This window comes from Podarcis melisellensis (assembly GCF_964234715.1).
Source record: "Podarcis melisellensis genome assembly, chromosome: 14".
NCBI classification, from domain to species: Eukaryota; Metazoa; Chordata; class Lepidosauria; order Squamata; family Lacertidae; genus Podarcis; species Podarcis melisellensis.
The window spans coordinates 4,331,897-4,347,263 of NC_138546.1; the positions used below are offsets into that span (position 1 = coordinate 4,331,897).

General features: G+C 46.7%; 2 protein-coding genes across 2 annotated transcripts in view; one reads left to right on the top strand and one right to left on the bottom strand.

Annotated features, from left to right (window-relative positions):
* MAFK (MAF bZIP transcription factor K) overlaps positions 1 to 8,459 on the bottom strand; it is a 31,130-nt gene extending 22,671 nt beyond the window's left edge. The window contains exon 1 of the mRNA XM_081889414.1: positions 8,243 to 8,459. The gene's annotated coding sequence lies outside the window, so the exon portion shown is untranslated. The remainder of the gene's footprint in view (positions 1 to 8,242) is intronic.
* Positions 1 to 15,367, top strand: part of LOC309357290 (lysosomal alpha-glucosidase-like) — a 45,929-nt gene that overhangs the window by 5,776 nt on the left and 24,786 nt on the right. The window contains exons 2-4 of the mRNA XM_081889444.1: positions 939 to 1,050; positions 12,753 to 13,284; positions 14,935 to 15,080. Coding sequence (XP_081745570.1) covers positions 939 to 1,050; positions 12,753 to 13,284; positions 14,935 to 15,080 — 790 coding nt within the window. The remainder of the gene's footprint in view (positions 1 to 938; positions 1,051 to 12,752; positions 13,285 to 14,934; positions 15,081 to 15,367) is intronic.

Consider the following 15,367-nt stretch of genomic DNA (forward strand, 5'->3'; position numbering starts at 1 on the left):
TTCTCCGGACCACCACAGCATCTGCGGGACCGTGAACCGGCCCAAGCCGCAAAAACTTTGCCGACCCCTGGTCTAAGGGAACCTTTTTGAAGGGGAGTTTGTCAATCATACTTCCAAGAGGTGCGGACCAGGCTTTTCAGCTGATGAGTCTGAATCAGTTCACCCACCACTTGCTCTCCAGGGGGTCCCCAATGGAAAAGGCAGAGGGAATACTGGGGCCACCATGTGTGGCTCCAACCCAAAGCACTGCCGCTTTAAAGCCTTTGAAACCTCACCTAACATAGATAGATGCTTGACCACCAAAGAGTTCAGCTGCCTTTCCCCAGTAGCTCTCCAGACGCTGAACAACTGCCGCTCCAGGTTTGATGGTCAGCACCTTGCAGACTCACAGCTCAACCAGAAATGGAGAGTTCAGGTGGCACAAGACAAGTTATCACTACTGCAAATCTCACTAGCATGAAATGCAACACACTAAGAGTTCATTTGAAGATGCTGCAAATATCATCAGCATGTGCTGCCACACAGCATTAATAATGCAGTTTCCTAGCCCTTAATCTTTTATAGCTTCCATAAAGTGGAGGGGGCAGCTGTGGTTTCTTCCACCACCATGAAACTCTCAATACAGCCAAGGCTGCAAAACTGAAAATAATGCAATCTCTAGAACCGTTGCTCTTATGAAATACCACTGCTGCCGAGACCCTTTCTAAGTTAATGATCTGAAGCCACTAAACCATTTCACAAAGCCCAGCTCGGCTCTTTGCTTTTCTGATGCAATCCGTTCCAAAACAATTTTATCTGTGACAAAGTCCAGATTTCAGCAACCCCCTTTTCCCACTTGCTCATTTCGTAGGTACAAAATAGGGTTAATTATCCCTTGCCTACGGCTCTGCTGATACTGTGCACTGCTATTGGGTAACACGGGTGTCCATCATGTTTAGGAAGTGACTGCAAGAAGGAAGGCTTCGCTGCATTACAGCTTGTACACGCAAGGAAGAAAACACAGCAAGCAGGCCAGCAAGTTGCGGGTTTTGCCGGTGCAGAAACAGCAAGGTAAATGAATTAAATACTAAACCACATCAGGCTGACTGGGCTAGTGGTTTGAGCAGGGCTGGAGTGTCAAAACAAGAGGGCCTCAGAATCCCATCCACAAAAAGAGGCACAAACTTTCCACCTTAAGAGGATGGAATACTCTATTTTCTGCTTCTTTCTCTACTTCCAAGAACCTTTTTTTTAAAAAAAGAAGCCAGCAAGGAGACTGAAGGGAAGCAGAATAGTGTGTGTGAGAGGCAGCCAAATAATAGAGGTCCTCTACGGCCTGCCCTTGGCAGAAGGATTTTTGCTTGCTTAGCTAATTCCTGATTTGCAAAGGTCTCTTTTCTTAGGACGTTCCCCCTAAGACAATTTCCCCCTTGCTTAGTTTTGAAAGAAGAGGAACAGCTTTGGAAAACAGGAAGGAGAAAGTTTCGGATTGCTTGAAGTGATTTTATGTTTGGAAGCATCTCAGTTCTACAACTGGGAAGGGGGAGTTCCTCTAGCGTCTAACGAATTGGCATTGTTAGCACAGGTTGTGCTTTTTTGTGCGTGTGCTTAAAGTGCTTCACGCAGTTACGTTGGTCATTCGTGGAGGATACGTCAATCAACAACTATCAGCGGTTATTTCGATCCTCCATGTTCAGAGGTAGCGTGCCCTGAATGTCAGTTGCTAGGGGCAACAGTGGGAGACGGCTGCTGCCTTTGAGCGCTGCTTGTGAGCTCTTGAGGTACACCCAAATGAATGCCACGGGAAGCATGATTCTGGCCTAAACAGATGCCTAGTGCGATCCTGCAGGGTTCTGCTTACATGTAAAGTAAAGTAAAGCATGTGTAGCACCATTTTATAGGTGATGGGGCTGAAGCTGAAAGACAATTGGCTTGCCAAGATAACCCAATGGGTGCCTTTAGAAACCCTTTCCCATGCCTCTACCAGTGTTAGAAACTCAGCTATATAAGCTAGGTGCCAAACAGCGCCTTAAACCAAGGTTACAGTTGCCAAAACAGAATGCCTGGTTGCCATTTTGGGGCCAAACGGCTTGAAAGTTATATTTTTCAATATGACTTTTTGGTTCCTGAACTTCATTCTGATTGTGCATAAGATTTAATGGATAGAATTCTACAGATGTGTTTCTAGTGTGTGAAAGCGGTCAAGATCAAATGATCCCCAGGTGTGCATCTCCACGTGGTGGAGACGTCAGGCGCCATCCTGGCACCTGGCTGAAAGTGGCCGATAGCCAGGTGCAAAATGTGTCTGCTGCTCTTCACAACAGACTTTGGTCTCTTGTCAGGGGAATGCTATCAACCCAGAGGTTGCTTTCCATTTCCCCACCATCCTTCTTAGCGCACAGCCAAGTCTCTAGTCATAGCAGAGTGCCAGACTTATTGGACACTCTATTATCTAAAGCAGAGACTCTCTAGAGAACCTGTGATGTCCACGAACATCAGGAAGGCAACCTAGTCTAAATGAAAGATGGTGGAATTCACAGGAAGTTCTCTCTCCCCAAACTTCTACTTCTTTCCTAACTTTTTTTTAAAAAGAGCACACCCCCCCCCCATGGCAGTCTATCCTCCCTCTCATACGAGATACTCCGGCCTGTATTCTGGACAGGCGTCACCAGGGTGTAAAATACACATTGCCCTACTCCACATATCCTATTATGATTCTCAAACAGCAGCTCCATTTTTTAGGCTGACCATTTTTGAAAATTTGAGACTTTGAAAAGCCTGGAGAGCTGTTATTCAAAAAAAAAAAAGTTGAAGCCCGCTGGGTTTCTGCAAGTCCTTTAGTGCAGGCTTCCTCAACCTTGGGCCTCCAGATGTTTTTGGCCTACAACTCCCATGATCCCTAGCTAGCAGGACCAGTGGCCAGGAATGATGGGAACTGTAGTCTCAAAACATCTGGAGGCCCAAGGTTGAGGAAGCCTGCTTTAGTGGACCCAAAACAACTCTATGCTTAATCATATCTACACATGACAAATAATGGTTGCTTTTCTAGCTAGTCCCCTCTCAGAACTGTAATGGGGATCATAAACTGACCTGACCAAAAGTTACAATGCCAGCCATGCTTACTTCCCATAGGGTTGCTTTCCTGTAGGAGCAAGACACAGGGAAAGGGCTCTTTAATCCCCTTCTGTCTCACAAGAGCAGCAACAGATGCTTTGGTTTTGTTCTCCCCTTATCTTACACATGTTAATCTATCAGGGTGCATAAGGGAAAGTACATAAGAGGCAAAAACTCTGGCAAAGGCTATGCTCACACTGGAGAGTGGAGAGCCCTGAGCCTGTGTCTTGGCTTGGGAGAAATCAGCAGAGGAGCCTGCAAGGAGTTCTCAGGTCACTAACTGCCCATCCATTGTCTAACCAGTAAGGAAGCAGTATACTGCACCAATATTAAACCAGTGGGCAAGTTATATTGGCCCTCACTGTGCCAGTATTCACTGAATTCTTTTGATTTGAATCCCATGAGATTTTTGGAAGTCTCCCTGGTGGCCCTGTGAGAACAGATGATTAAGATACACTCCCTAGTTGAGAATTTCAACTATGAGCTGTCATAAGAAGGTATGACCAATTAAAGCAGTCCACAGTAGTTCACAGATTGCAGAGATTAAGTGATTTGAGGAAAGCGAAACTCCCGTTTCTTTTGCAATAGATTCCACTGCTGCAGAACCCAGTTCAAGCGGCTTCCCTCCACCGATGTCTGTTGCATGCTTCCCACAAACTACCAAAGCCTGCTGTGCATGCCATCAAGATGCAAGGAGATTAGATTTTGCTGAATGGACTCATCTGAAGTTAGCTGGCCAGGATGCATGCATGCTGCCACTGAAAGTGCAAAGAGCACAATGACTCAGAGGCACCTCATATCTAGAGTCCCTAAAAGGAGTTAATCTGCCGACTCATTCGGCAGGGCTGAAATTCCTCGAACCCAAAGCCAAACTTTCCCAACCGCAAGCAGAGTACTGGAGCTCATTCTACTCCTAAAGTACAATTACACATTCATCCGTGAAAAACAAAACAACATTTAAACTTACTATAACAAAGTCCAGAATAGATTTCACACCAACCTACCCACATCGCACAACTGCTCATGCATGTGCAACCTGTGCAGCAAGTTGTGAATGTCACAGCCCCTCTGGCACTAAATAAATTCCAATATAACTCCCCCAGCCCTTCACATATTCATCATTCTCAGCCTTCCCATAAGGCAGGTTGGTATGGTTATTCCCCTGACTACTGAAAGTGAGACTGATGAACTGAATTGATTGGAGGGCTGCGGTGAGACACGGAACCAGGAGTTTCCTTGGTTTTAACAATATTAGACTCAGGGGCATTGGGTAGATTCCACTAGAAGCAAACAAGAATATATAAATTCCTGCTCACACACTCATCAAACATAAAGGTAGCCAGAGAAGTAACCAAGTTAATTTGTTGCAAAAAAGGTGGCTTTGGATTAGCAATATACTCTCAATTTATGCCGGGGTTACAATCCGCGGAGAACGAGTAAAGCCAAAATTGTGTATAGTCAAAACACACTGGGCACAATGGCGGATGGGATTGCCAAAGTCCCCCCCCCCCCAATGTATATGTGTGTATATGTGTATATGCCAAGTGCTTAAAGTGAAATGCACTTAAATTGCGAGTTACCTGTAATTGCAGCACAAATGGCACCTGCAACAAAACGTTGCCATGTGATATGCTCCTTCCATCACCCCACCAAATAGGAAACATAGACTCTGATGGATGGGTCTGGGGTTTACCCCTAGTCAGCTGTGATGCACGCGCGTGCGCACGCATGTCTTTTTGGCTACATAAGCTCAGCTCCAGAGTAATTTCATAGACCAGAATCCAGTTCATTGTATAAATTATAAGATTACACGGTGCATATATAAAATATAGCCACACGGGAACATGGCTATGAACAAACTAAGTTTTTGTCAACAGTGGGGCCAAGAGGCCATGAAATGCAAACAGGTGCACCACTGCTTACAAACATGTACCTGTGGATGTTCACAACCTGCCAATAGAGGGGAGACATTTCACATGCCACTAAGCGTTGCACTTTTAAGGTGTCAGAAAAGCTAATCTATCTAATGCTTTACAGTATAACATAAGCAAAATGGTAGGTCTCTGCTCTCACAAGTTTCTACACGCGCACATACATATCACACAGGCATAAAACTAGCTATTTGCTTGAAATAACCTAGGTATCAGCTCCATGTACAGAGACACCTATAAGTTGGAAGATAATAGGGTTTCTCCCTTTGCCCCCTTTTATGGTGTCTCTGAACCACAAAATGATTCACGTAAGCATGCAGGGGTAGGCGGTGAAAGCGGTATCTGAGCTGGTGTGACATTTGTGGTTTTACCTTAGAGATCAAGAGCATGTAACAATCATATATGCAGGCTGTCTATGCAGTTCTACAATGTGGTGGTTGTAGTTAAGAAGTATTTTTTTACAGAATATTGTATGTATGGTGTAGCAGTTAGTGTGACAAGCTAGGACCAGGTGGGCATAGATCAGCTCCTCATTAACCCAGGAAGCTCCCTGATGACCATGGACCATTCTCTAAGCCAAAAATATACATCAGAAGGGGTGTCAAAGGTCATCCAGTCCAAGCCCCTGCTACAGCATCCCTGATAGGTGATGACCGACCACCCAGCCTCTGTGTTAAATCTTGTAACAGAAAGTCTGCCACATTGCAAGCCATCTATTCAACTATCAAACAGCTTGTGTGGTCAAGAAGTTCATCCGCATCCTTTGCTCTGTGATCTGTTTGACAGCTTTCCAATATCTTAAGAAGGCTGTCAGACTACCTCTTCATAATAGCTTCTACAGGCTGAACATTTTATTGTGTTCTTGTTTTGTATTTTGATGTTGTGAACTGCCCTCTGATCTATGGATGAAGGGCAGTATACAAATATAATTATTATTGTTTTTCTAAACTGCTTTACCCTTTCCTTACAGGACCTTGTCTCAATGTCCTTCCCAATTTTTGTCACTCTCCCTTTGACAAGCACCAGGGCTGTTGCAAAATTTGGAGGTTCAGAGCGGGGGGCGGGCATGGCTGTGTGTATGTTATCCTTAGCTTCTTCTCGAGCAGTTGGGAGACAAATGAAATAGAACATATTATTACAGTGAATAATATAACAGAGATAAAGTCTTGCCTTCTGGCTTCTTGAACTGCTCTGATGTGCAATAAATACATTTATATAGATACTTTACCATATGCCAATTTGAAAAGCAGCAACATTTTGGGAGCATAAAATAGCCTTACAGGCTACAGTGACTACGTGTCCTCCTTCACAGAGGACAGTCCTCTGTATCTGAATCTGAAGAGTCATGTATTTGAAAGGCTGTCCCATTCAAGTACAATATAAAGAAGAAATCATAAAAGGAAGACAAAGGAAAGTATCGAAGGTGCCCATTAACATTAGCTGCTGAGCAGCAGAAAGGTCACCTGGCCACATTGTTCTTCACCACGATAAAATGTATTTCCATTGAAATTATAGTCGCTATTTCAATTTCATGAAGCTTTTAAGAGCTGCTAATGTAAGCATTCACTAACTTAGAGCAGTTCAATTTTACAATTTATTTGTATTGGTTGCTGCTGTTTGAGTTTGTTGGTTGAATTTGCTGTATTAGCTTCATAAAAGGTAAAGGGTAAAGGGACCCCTGACAATTAAGTCCAGTCGTGAACGACTCTGGAGTTGTGGCGCTCATCTCACTTTAAAGGCTGAGGTAGCTGGTGTTTGTCCACTTCCGCAGACAGTTTTTTCGGGTTATGTGGCCAGCATGACTAAGCTGCTTCTGGATAAACCAGAGCAGCACACGGAAACACTGTTTACCTTCCCACCAGAGTGGTACCTATTTATCTACTTGAACTTCGACATGCTTTCAAATTGCTAGGTTGGCAGGAGCTGGGACTGAACAACGGGAGCTCACCCTGTCATGGGGATTCAAACCACAACCTTTCAATCAGCAAGCCAAGAGGCACAGTGGTTTAACCCACAGCACCACCCGCATCCCAATTAGCCTCCTAGAATCATATAATTGTAGAGTTGTAAAGGACCACAAAGATCATCTGGTCCAACCCCCCTGCAAGGAAGGAATCTTTTGCCCAACAAGGGTCTCAAACCCACAACCCTGAGATTAAGAGTCACATGCTCTACTGACTAAGCTATCCCAACTTCAGTATGTGTGCTTTGTTTATTCATCATCATGAATAAACTGTTTAGTATGGTTGTTACTAACCTGCTAGCCACCTGTGAACATAAACCTATGTTGAAGGGGCAGGATAAAAACGCTATACAATGGTACCTCTAGATAGAAACGGGATCCGTTCCGGAGCCCCGTTCGCATCTAGAAGCAAACATAACTAGCAATGGCACGTCTGCGCACACGCGCATCGCTTTCTGCTGCTTCTGTGCATGCGTGTGACGTCATTTTGAGCTTCTGCGCATGTGCAAGCAGCGAAACCCGGGAGTAACGCACTCCGTTACTTCAGGGTTGCTGCCAAGTGCAACTCGAACACGCTCAGCTCTAAGAGTATTCAACCCGAGGTATGACTGTATGATGGGTGAGCGCCCCGTGATGGTTAGTTGCAAACAAGCAAATGGGGTGAGGGCGAGGTGGGGTGGTGGGCTAAAGTTGACAGGCAGCACCCCACACACACTAATAGACCAGCTTCCCCTCCCATAATAATAATAATATTTATACCCCACTCCTCCGGCTGGGTTTCCCCAGCCACTCTGGGCAGCTTCCAACAGAATATTAAAATACAATAACCTATTAAACATTAAAAGCTTCCCTAAACAGGGCTGCCTTCAGATGTCTTTTAAAAGTCAAACAAACTCTGATCCACACAGGGGCAGGGAAGAGGGGAGAGAGAACTTCATACCTACATAGATAGACATGGCGTGGCAGACTTTATTTTGCCACCACGTGCTTGGCTCCAGCAATGACTCAGCAAATTCCTCCCTTGAGCCTTTTCCCTCTCTCTCTCTGACCCCTCCCATCTAGGCTCCTCCCCCTCCCTTCCACAAGGCGGCGCATGCGCGAGCCGGCCCAGCGCGCGGCCCAATCCCGGACCTCCCTCCGTCCCCTCAGCGGTCCAACCGAATTCGCCTCTGTTTTTCTTCCCCTCACGAAACAACAAAGCCGCGCCGCCGCCAACCGCCGCCACTCCAGTCAGTCAGTCGCTCGTTTGCCTTACCTTGGACTAGGCGGGCGGGAGCGCGGGGAGGGCGGGAGCGCGCGCGCGCACACCCGCGGCTACTCTTCCCCCTCCCCCTTTCTACCCGCCGGACAGAGAAGCGTGAGGCGAAAACTGGCGAAGGGGCCTCGCAACGGCCGGCCGGGCTCGCGCCTCGCCTCCCCTCAGCGCAGCGGCCTCGCTCTGGCCTCCTCTCCCTGGCGCGCGCGTGCCGCGAGTGAGTGAAAGTCAAGTTCTCCTCCCCGCCCCCATCGGGGACGGGAGGGAGGGAGGGAGGGGAGGGGAGGCCGGGAGGGAGAACAGCGGCAGCAACAAGCGCGCGCCGAAGCTCCTCCCCCCTCTCGAGCCGCCCAGCCAATCGGGGCTCGGGCCGCTTTCCGGGGACGGGTTGTCACCCGAGCCTCGCCACGGCGGACGTCAGCGAGCCTGGGGCGGGGCAAAGGTGCCAAAACCACGCCCTCTCGCTCCTGCTTCTCTCCCTCCTCCTCCTCCCGGCTCTTCCTTCCTGGCTCCCACCCACCCGCCGTACTTGGCGTAGCCACGCCCACTGAAGAATGTTCATTCATGCGGGGGAAGGAAGCGCGGGAAAAGCGGGTGAATGGAGCTGGGTGGTCTCTGTCGGCAAGGCGCATGTGTTTCCTGGTGGTTTTGTTTCTGTTGAAGGGGAGGGGAGGAAGAGACTTTAAGGCTGGTGTTTGGAAGGCGGGGTTAGAAGCCACATCAGATACATTATTATCATAGAATTGTAGAGTTGGAAGGGAATCCAAGCTTCAAACCACCCCCTCCCGCAATGCAGGGGTCTCAGCTAGGGCATTCATAACAGATGGCCAAAATAATAGCAATTGCCAGGGCTACTGTAGTGCTGCTGTCAATTACAGTGAAAGACCTACACTAGCTCCCAGTACTTTTCCGAGCACAAATGAAAGTGTTGGTGCTCACCTTTAAAGCCCTAAACGGCTTCAGTCCAGTATACCTGAAGGAGCGTCTCCACCCCCATCATTCTTCCCAGACACTGAGGTCTAGTCCCAAGGGCCTTCTGGCAGTTCCCTTGCTGTGAGAAACCAAGTTACAGGGAACCAGGCAGAGGGCCTTCTCGGTAGTGGCACCCGCCCTTCCACCAGATGTCAAACAACTACCAGACTTTTAGAAGACATCTGAAGGCAGCCCTGTTTAGGGAAGTTTTTAATGTTTAATAGACTACTGTATTTTAATATTCTGTTGGAAGCCACCCAGAGTGGCTGGGGAAACCCAGCCAGATGGGCTGGGTATAAATAATAAATTTATTATTATTATTATTATTATTATTATTACAAATCAGCCTGCTGTTTGCATTTTTCTTTGTGTGCTCAAGTTAGGGTCAAACCGCCACCTGGAGTCCTTTGTCCAGTTCTGGGCACGATAGTTTAAGAAGGATATTGGCAAGGTGGAATGTGTGCAAGTGGGATGACCAAGATGATAAAGGGCCAAAGAATCAAGCCTTATGAGGAACAGTTGATGGAGTTGGGTCAAGGGGAGATATGAGAGCCATTTTCAAATATCTAAAGGGATGTCACATGGAAAATGGAGAAACCTTTTTCTGCTGCTTTGGAGGGTGGGATCCAAACAGAAAAGTTTGGAGATTCTGACCAAATGCTAGGAAGAACTTTCTGACAGTAAGACTCCCTCGGAAGGTGGTGGAGACTCCTCCATGGGAGGTTTTGAAGCAGAGCTTGGATGGCCACCTGTCATGGATGCTTTAGCTGAGATTCCTGCATTGCAGGGGGTTGGACTAGATGGCCCTTGGGGTCCTTACCAGCTCTACAATTCTGTGTAAAATCTGCCAAGTAAGAATAACAATTCATAGATCTAGTGAAGTGGTCTCTTATTTGTTCTTTCACAATAGCAGTATAGTCTTATACAACTCTTTTTAGATGTAAACTAGTTCTGTCAGTCTTTTAAGGTTGCTCAGAGCCCTTTTCTGTGTGGTAAAACAGACAGTGCCTCCCCCCATTCACTTATGTTTGTTTCGTTTGATTAAATCAAATTGGTTTGGGGTGTCTGCATATTTGAATTCCTCCTCTAAAAAGGCTTTAAAAACAATCATTTTGGATTTTTGCCACAGCAGGAAAGCATGAAAACACTTTCGCTTTCTATTTCTCCACAGTGAGAACAAATAAATCAAAGGGTGTGTGTGAGAGAGAGATAGAACAATGCCTGAAAAACAGAGACAGAGTGTGTTCAAGAGCCCTGATTGGGGGAAAGGTAACAAGTTCTGCCCTAGAGTGATAGTGCTGAATTTTGCACCTTGCAATAATGGCCTTTCAGTGTGGTCCTCTATATGTGTGTGGGGGGGGGGGGAGGCAAATTCTATGAAACTTAAAGCACAGCCAGTGCAGGTCTACTCAGAAGTTACAAGGAAAGGACACTTACAAATTGTTCTGTTAGTAGGTAGGCTTTTTTAAAGAGAGCCAGTGTGGTGTAGTGGTTAAGAGCAGCAGACTCGTAATCTGGTGAACCGGGTTCGCTTCCCTGCTCCTCCACATGCAGCTGCTTGGTGACCTTGGGCCAGTCACACTTCTCTGAAGTCTCTCAGCCCCACTCACCTCACAGAGTGTTTGTTGTGGAGGAGGAAGGGAAAGGAGAATGTTAGCCACGAAAGGCGGGATATCAAATCCAAACTCTTCTTCTTTTACTTATCATCACCTTCATCAATTTTTTTGCTGTTTCCTAAATACCAGTCAGTATCCAGGCAGTGCACAAAAAAATTTAAAAACACATGTTTCAAATAAAAAGGTTTTTTTTAAAAAAGCAGGCAGGAATAATTAACAATTGTTGCGCAACAAAAAAACAACTCAGGCTCTAAAAAGCAAACAGCATTACTGTTTGCCACAGCTAAGAATGCAGCCCAGGCATATAAAGCACGGAATCCAGCTCATGGTGTTCCTGGGAGCAGGCTCAAAAAAATATTCTGCTAAAAACAAATACAAGAGCTTATTCTAGGAGGTTTGCGGTGGTGGTGGTTGTCGTTTAGTCATGTCCGACTCTTCGTGACCCTATGGACCAGAGCACGCCAGGCACTCCTGTCTTCCACTGCCTCCCGCAGTTGGTCACACTCATGCTGGTAGCTTCGAGAACACTGTCCAACCATCTCGTCCTCTGACGTCCCCTTCTCTTTGTGCCCTCCATCTTTCCTAAAATCAGGGTCTTTTCCAGGAAGTCTTCTCTTCTCATGAGGTGGCCAAAGTCTTGGAGCCTCAGCTTCAGGATCTGTCCTTCCAGTGAGCACTCAGGGCTGATTTCCTTCAGAATGGAGAGGTTTGATCTTCTTGCAGTCCATGGGACTCTCAAGAGTCTCCTCCAGCACTGTAATTCAAAAGCATCAATTCTTTGGCAATCAGCCTTCTTTATGGTCCAGCTCTATGTATGGAAGTGAGAGCTGGACCATAAAGGAGGTTTGCAGTAGTGCCATCCAACAGTTGCAAGGCTTTATTCCTTCCTGCTGTTTCCATTATCAAGCGCAAACACATGGAGGTATGGTTGGGGAGATGGATTTGTTTTAGCTCTCCCAAGAGGTGAGCCTAGCTGCAGTAAATAAGGAAGCGCAGGTTGACTGCAAGGTTGTCTGACGTGTGTATATGCTGCTTTTTAAAGCTGCTGCCCTCAAGACTGGTAAAACCAAGTAGGGTATTGAGATCCTAACATAAGGACGTAAGCAGGCCAATGGCCCATCTCATTCCTGCTCAGTCACTGACAGTTTAAATCTTAAATCTTAAATTATTATTATTTTTGTCCTGACATGCAGCACCTTACATTTGTTTACATTGCTTGGCATTCATGTTTACCACCCATTCACTCAGTTTGGGAAAGTCATTTTGGAGCTTTTTCCTGAACAATTTAGCATTGTCAGTGAATGTGACCACCTCATTTCTCACCTGTAACTCTAGATCTTCTATAAACAAGTTAAAAACGACACATACCAAAACTGCTTCTTAGGACACTCTGCTTAATTTCCTACTTTCGTTGTGTCAGTTACTATAGCAGGAATAGGGAACCTGTACTCCTCCAGAAATTTTTGTTGTACTACAACTCCCATCATCACTGTGCATTGGCCACACTGGCTGGGGCTGATGCCAGTTGAAGTCCGATAATGTTTGGAGGTTCACAGGTTTCCCATCCTTGTTTTAAAGCCTAAAAAACCACACTTGGAATTAAAGATCTTAAACAGCTTTATAGGCTCATGTTCAGTTTCCACACTTGTGAAAGATGCTGGCTGTTGGGAAGCTGTTTAAAAACTGGCAAGATGTGCTCAGTTTTATTGATCCAGTCAACACTTCAGCAGCTGCACTTTCGGCTGTGTGAACTTTCTGAATAGTCTTCAAAGGCAGACTCTTGTGCAGTGCATCACAGTAGTCTAATGTCAAAATTACTGGGATGACGGTGGATAACATTCTGCGCTTATTTCTTCAGTTCCTGTGGTTGCGAATAAGAGAAATATTGTCACAGTGGGTTTCTTCTTCCTTTCTCCTTCCAGCACGCAGAAAATGAAGTCCTATCAGAAGCTGACAGCAGACGTCCCCCAGATCACAGAATCCGGAGAGGAGGCCGCTGATGGGAAACCATTGTGTCATCAGAAGTTGTCCGCTTGGTGGCTGGGTGGGGGCCTCCTGACGGTGGCCTCCCTGCTTAGCGGGGTGACCGTCTGGGTTCTCGGGCAGATCTGGTGGGGTCAGCACGGAACGCTGCCCCTGACCAAGTGTGTCTCCATCCTAGAGAGCCTCCGCTTTGACTGTTTCCCTGAGAGAAGCACAGTCGTGACGCGGGAGCTGTGTGAGGTCCGGGGATGCTGCTTCGTCGATGGTGACTGGCCTTCGGGCAGCGCGAGGGGGGTACCCTGGTGCTTCTACCCGCCTGACTTCCCCAGCTACATCTTGGGCAGCCTGAATGAGACTGAGCTGGGAGTGCAAGGATTTCTGACCAGGAAGGCAAAGACCTATTACCCAAGAGATGTTGAGAAGCTGCAGCTCAGCGTGGAGTTTGAAACAGATGCCCGGCTGCATGTCAAGGCGAGTCGTTTCCTATGAGTTATTGTTCCCAGAGCTGTCGTTTTCCACTTTTAATCCTACTGAGCCTTCACAAGGGAGCTGGGAATGGGCTGTCAGCCCACGAGGGAGCACACATTTTACCAGTCTGTACGCTAGGGTTGGGCAACCAGGGGCCCTCCAGATGTTGCCAGGCTCCTGTTATGCCTGACCATTGACCATGATGGCTGGGGCTGATGGGAGTTGGAGCCTGACAACTTCTGGAGAGCAACAAGTTCACTGCTCCTGTGTTAGATTAAATGATAAATCACAATATTCAGTGATATTCAAGTAGTTTATGGTGCACTGAAATGAAAATGGGCAAAAATTTCTCACTCCGAAAACGTAAGCCATATGTTTGATTCTGCATGCTGTCTACTCCAGGGCTGGAGAATCAGCTGTTGGACTCCAGTTCCCACCAGCCCCTTGCAGCATGGCCAGTGGACAGGGATTCTGGGAGTTGTATTCTCAAAACATCTGAGGGTGGGTGTGCACTGGCTCCCCACCCAGATCAGCTCTGCTATTTTCAGCTGGGCAGTCCTGGCGTACAACGAACCCTTCAGGGCAGGGGCCTTGGGGAAGAGGAGAAAGGGCATACTTCAGTGGTGGAGTATCTGCTTGGGGTGTACAAGTTCCCAGGATCAATCCCCAGCTTTTGTATGTAGGGCTGGGAAAAAACCCTTCCTGAAACCCTAGTCTGCGAGGAGACAAAACTGATGGGCCAGCGATCTGACTTCCCACATACCCTGATGTTCATGCTGGATGTGCATTTGGAAGGGAGAGAGGTAGCGGAAAATGGGAGATTTGTACATGCAGGAAATGCTAGTTTTGCGCAATGAAAAATGCTTTTGAAAGCTAACGGACCGTGCCCGCCTCATCAGGCTGCTGGTCTTCATTCAGCCTTCATCAGCCTGGTGCTATTATTATTATTATCACCACCATCATCGTTATTATCATTCATATTCATTAATAATAATAATAATGATAATTAATAACTGTAATGAATACTTGGTAGTTGCACAGTACCCAAAGGACTCCAGACAACTGACAACACATCTTAAAACAAACATAGATACATTAACACAAACACATAACGTTTACAATCAATGCAGTACAGCCACAACTTAACGCCCAATTTACTCGTGTGATTTCAACCTTGTGCGGTTGAAAGCTGGCTGGTTGAAATTGTGCATATCAATTGTACACAAGGCGGGTGCAGAAAGAGCTTTTAAGCTCTCTGCCTTGCTGGAGGGAGGGGGGGGGAGAGTTCCAAGGGGGTGGTTAAGGTATACATGTTTTTGTGTATACACTCCATCCCTGCGTTACCCCTGCACAACATGTGACCGTACTGTACATTCTGTTTATAATTTATTCAGTGTCAGCTGTCGGAGACTGCCTCTCCCATCCACCCCACTCAACACAGCCATGCTGGCTGGGGCTGATGGACATTGTGGTCCAAGGCATTGGGAAGACCTCAGGTTGGCAGAAGCTGTCTTAAGTGGTTGCAATTGGAGACCTTCTTTCACTCTCAAATGCAGCTTTAGGATCCTGGCCTCAGCTTGAGCCCTTGGCACAATTCACAGTGTCTTGCGTCTCCCATTTACCTGGGTGTGTCTATGTGTCCCCTTTTTGTAGATCACTGATGCTACAAAGCCTCGGTATGAAGTGCCCCTTGATGTTCCTCCAGCAACCAAGAGAGCAGAGAATCCATTGTACACCATTGAGTTCTCCAAGGAGCCCTTTGGGTTGATTGTGAAGCGGAAATCTTCAGGGACCGTGCTGTAAGAATCCGTCTCTTCCCCTCTAAATTTATGTGTTTGTTATTCACTTCTTAAATTCATGTCCCGTTTCCAGGCTGATGCAGTAGTGTGTGAAACAGGCCTAAAGCAGGACCTCTCCTGGAAGGAGGGGGCCTTCCTTTGGACTTTAGTATTCCACCACATTTTAAAGCTACTTTCTCTCTGTTCAGCCATGAGGACTAGAAACACTTTTGGCAAGGGGAAACATCGGTAAGCAGCCTTTTTCTCGTCACCTGTCCTTCCTAACATCTCTTCCCCTCTCTTATTTA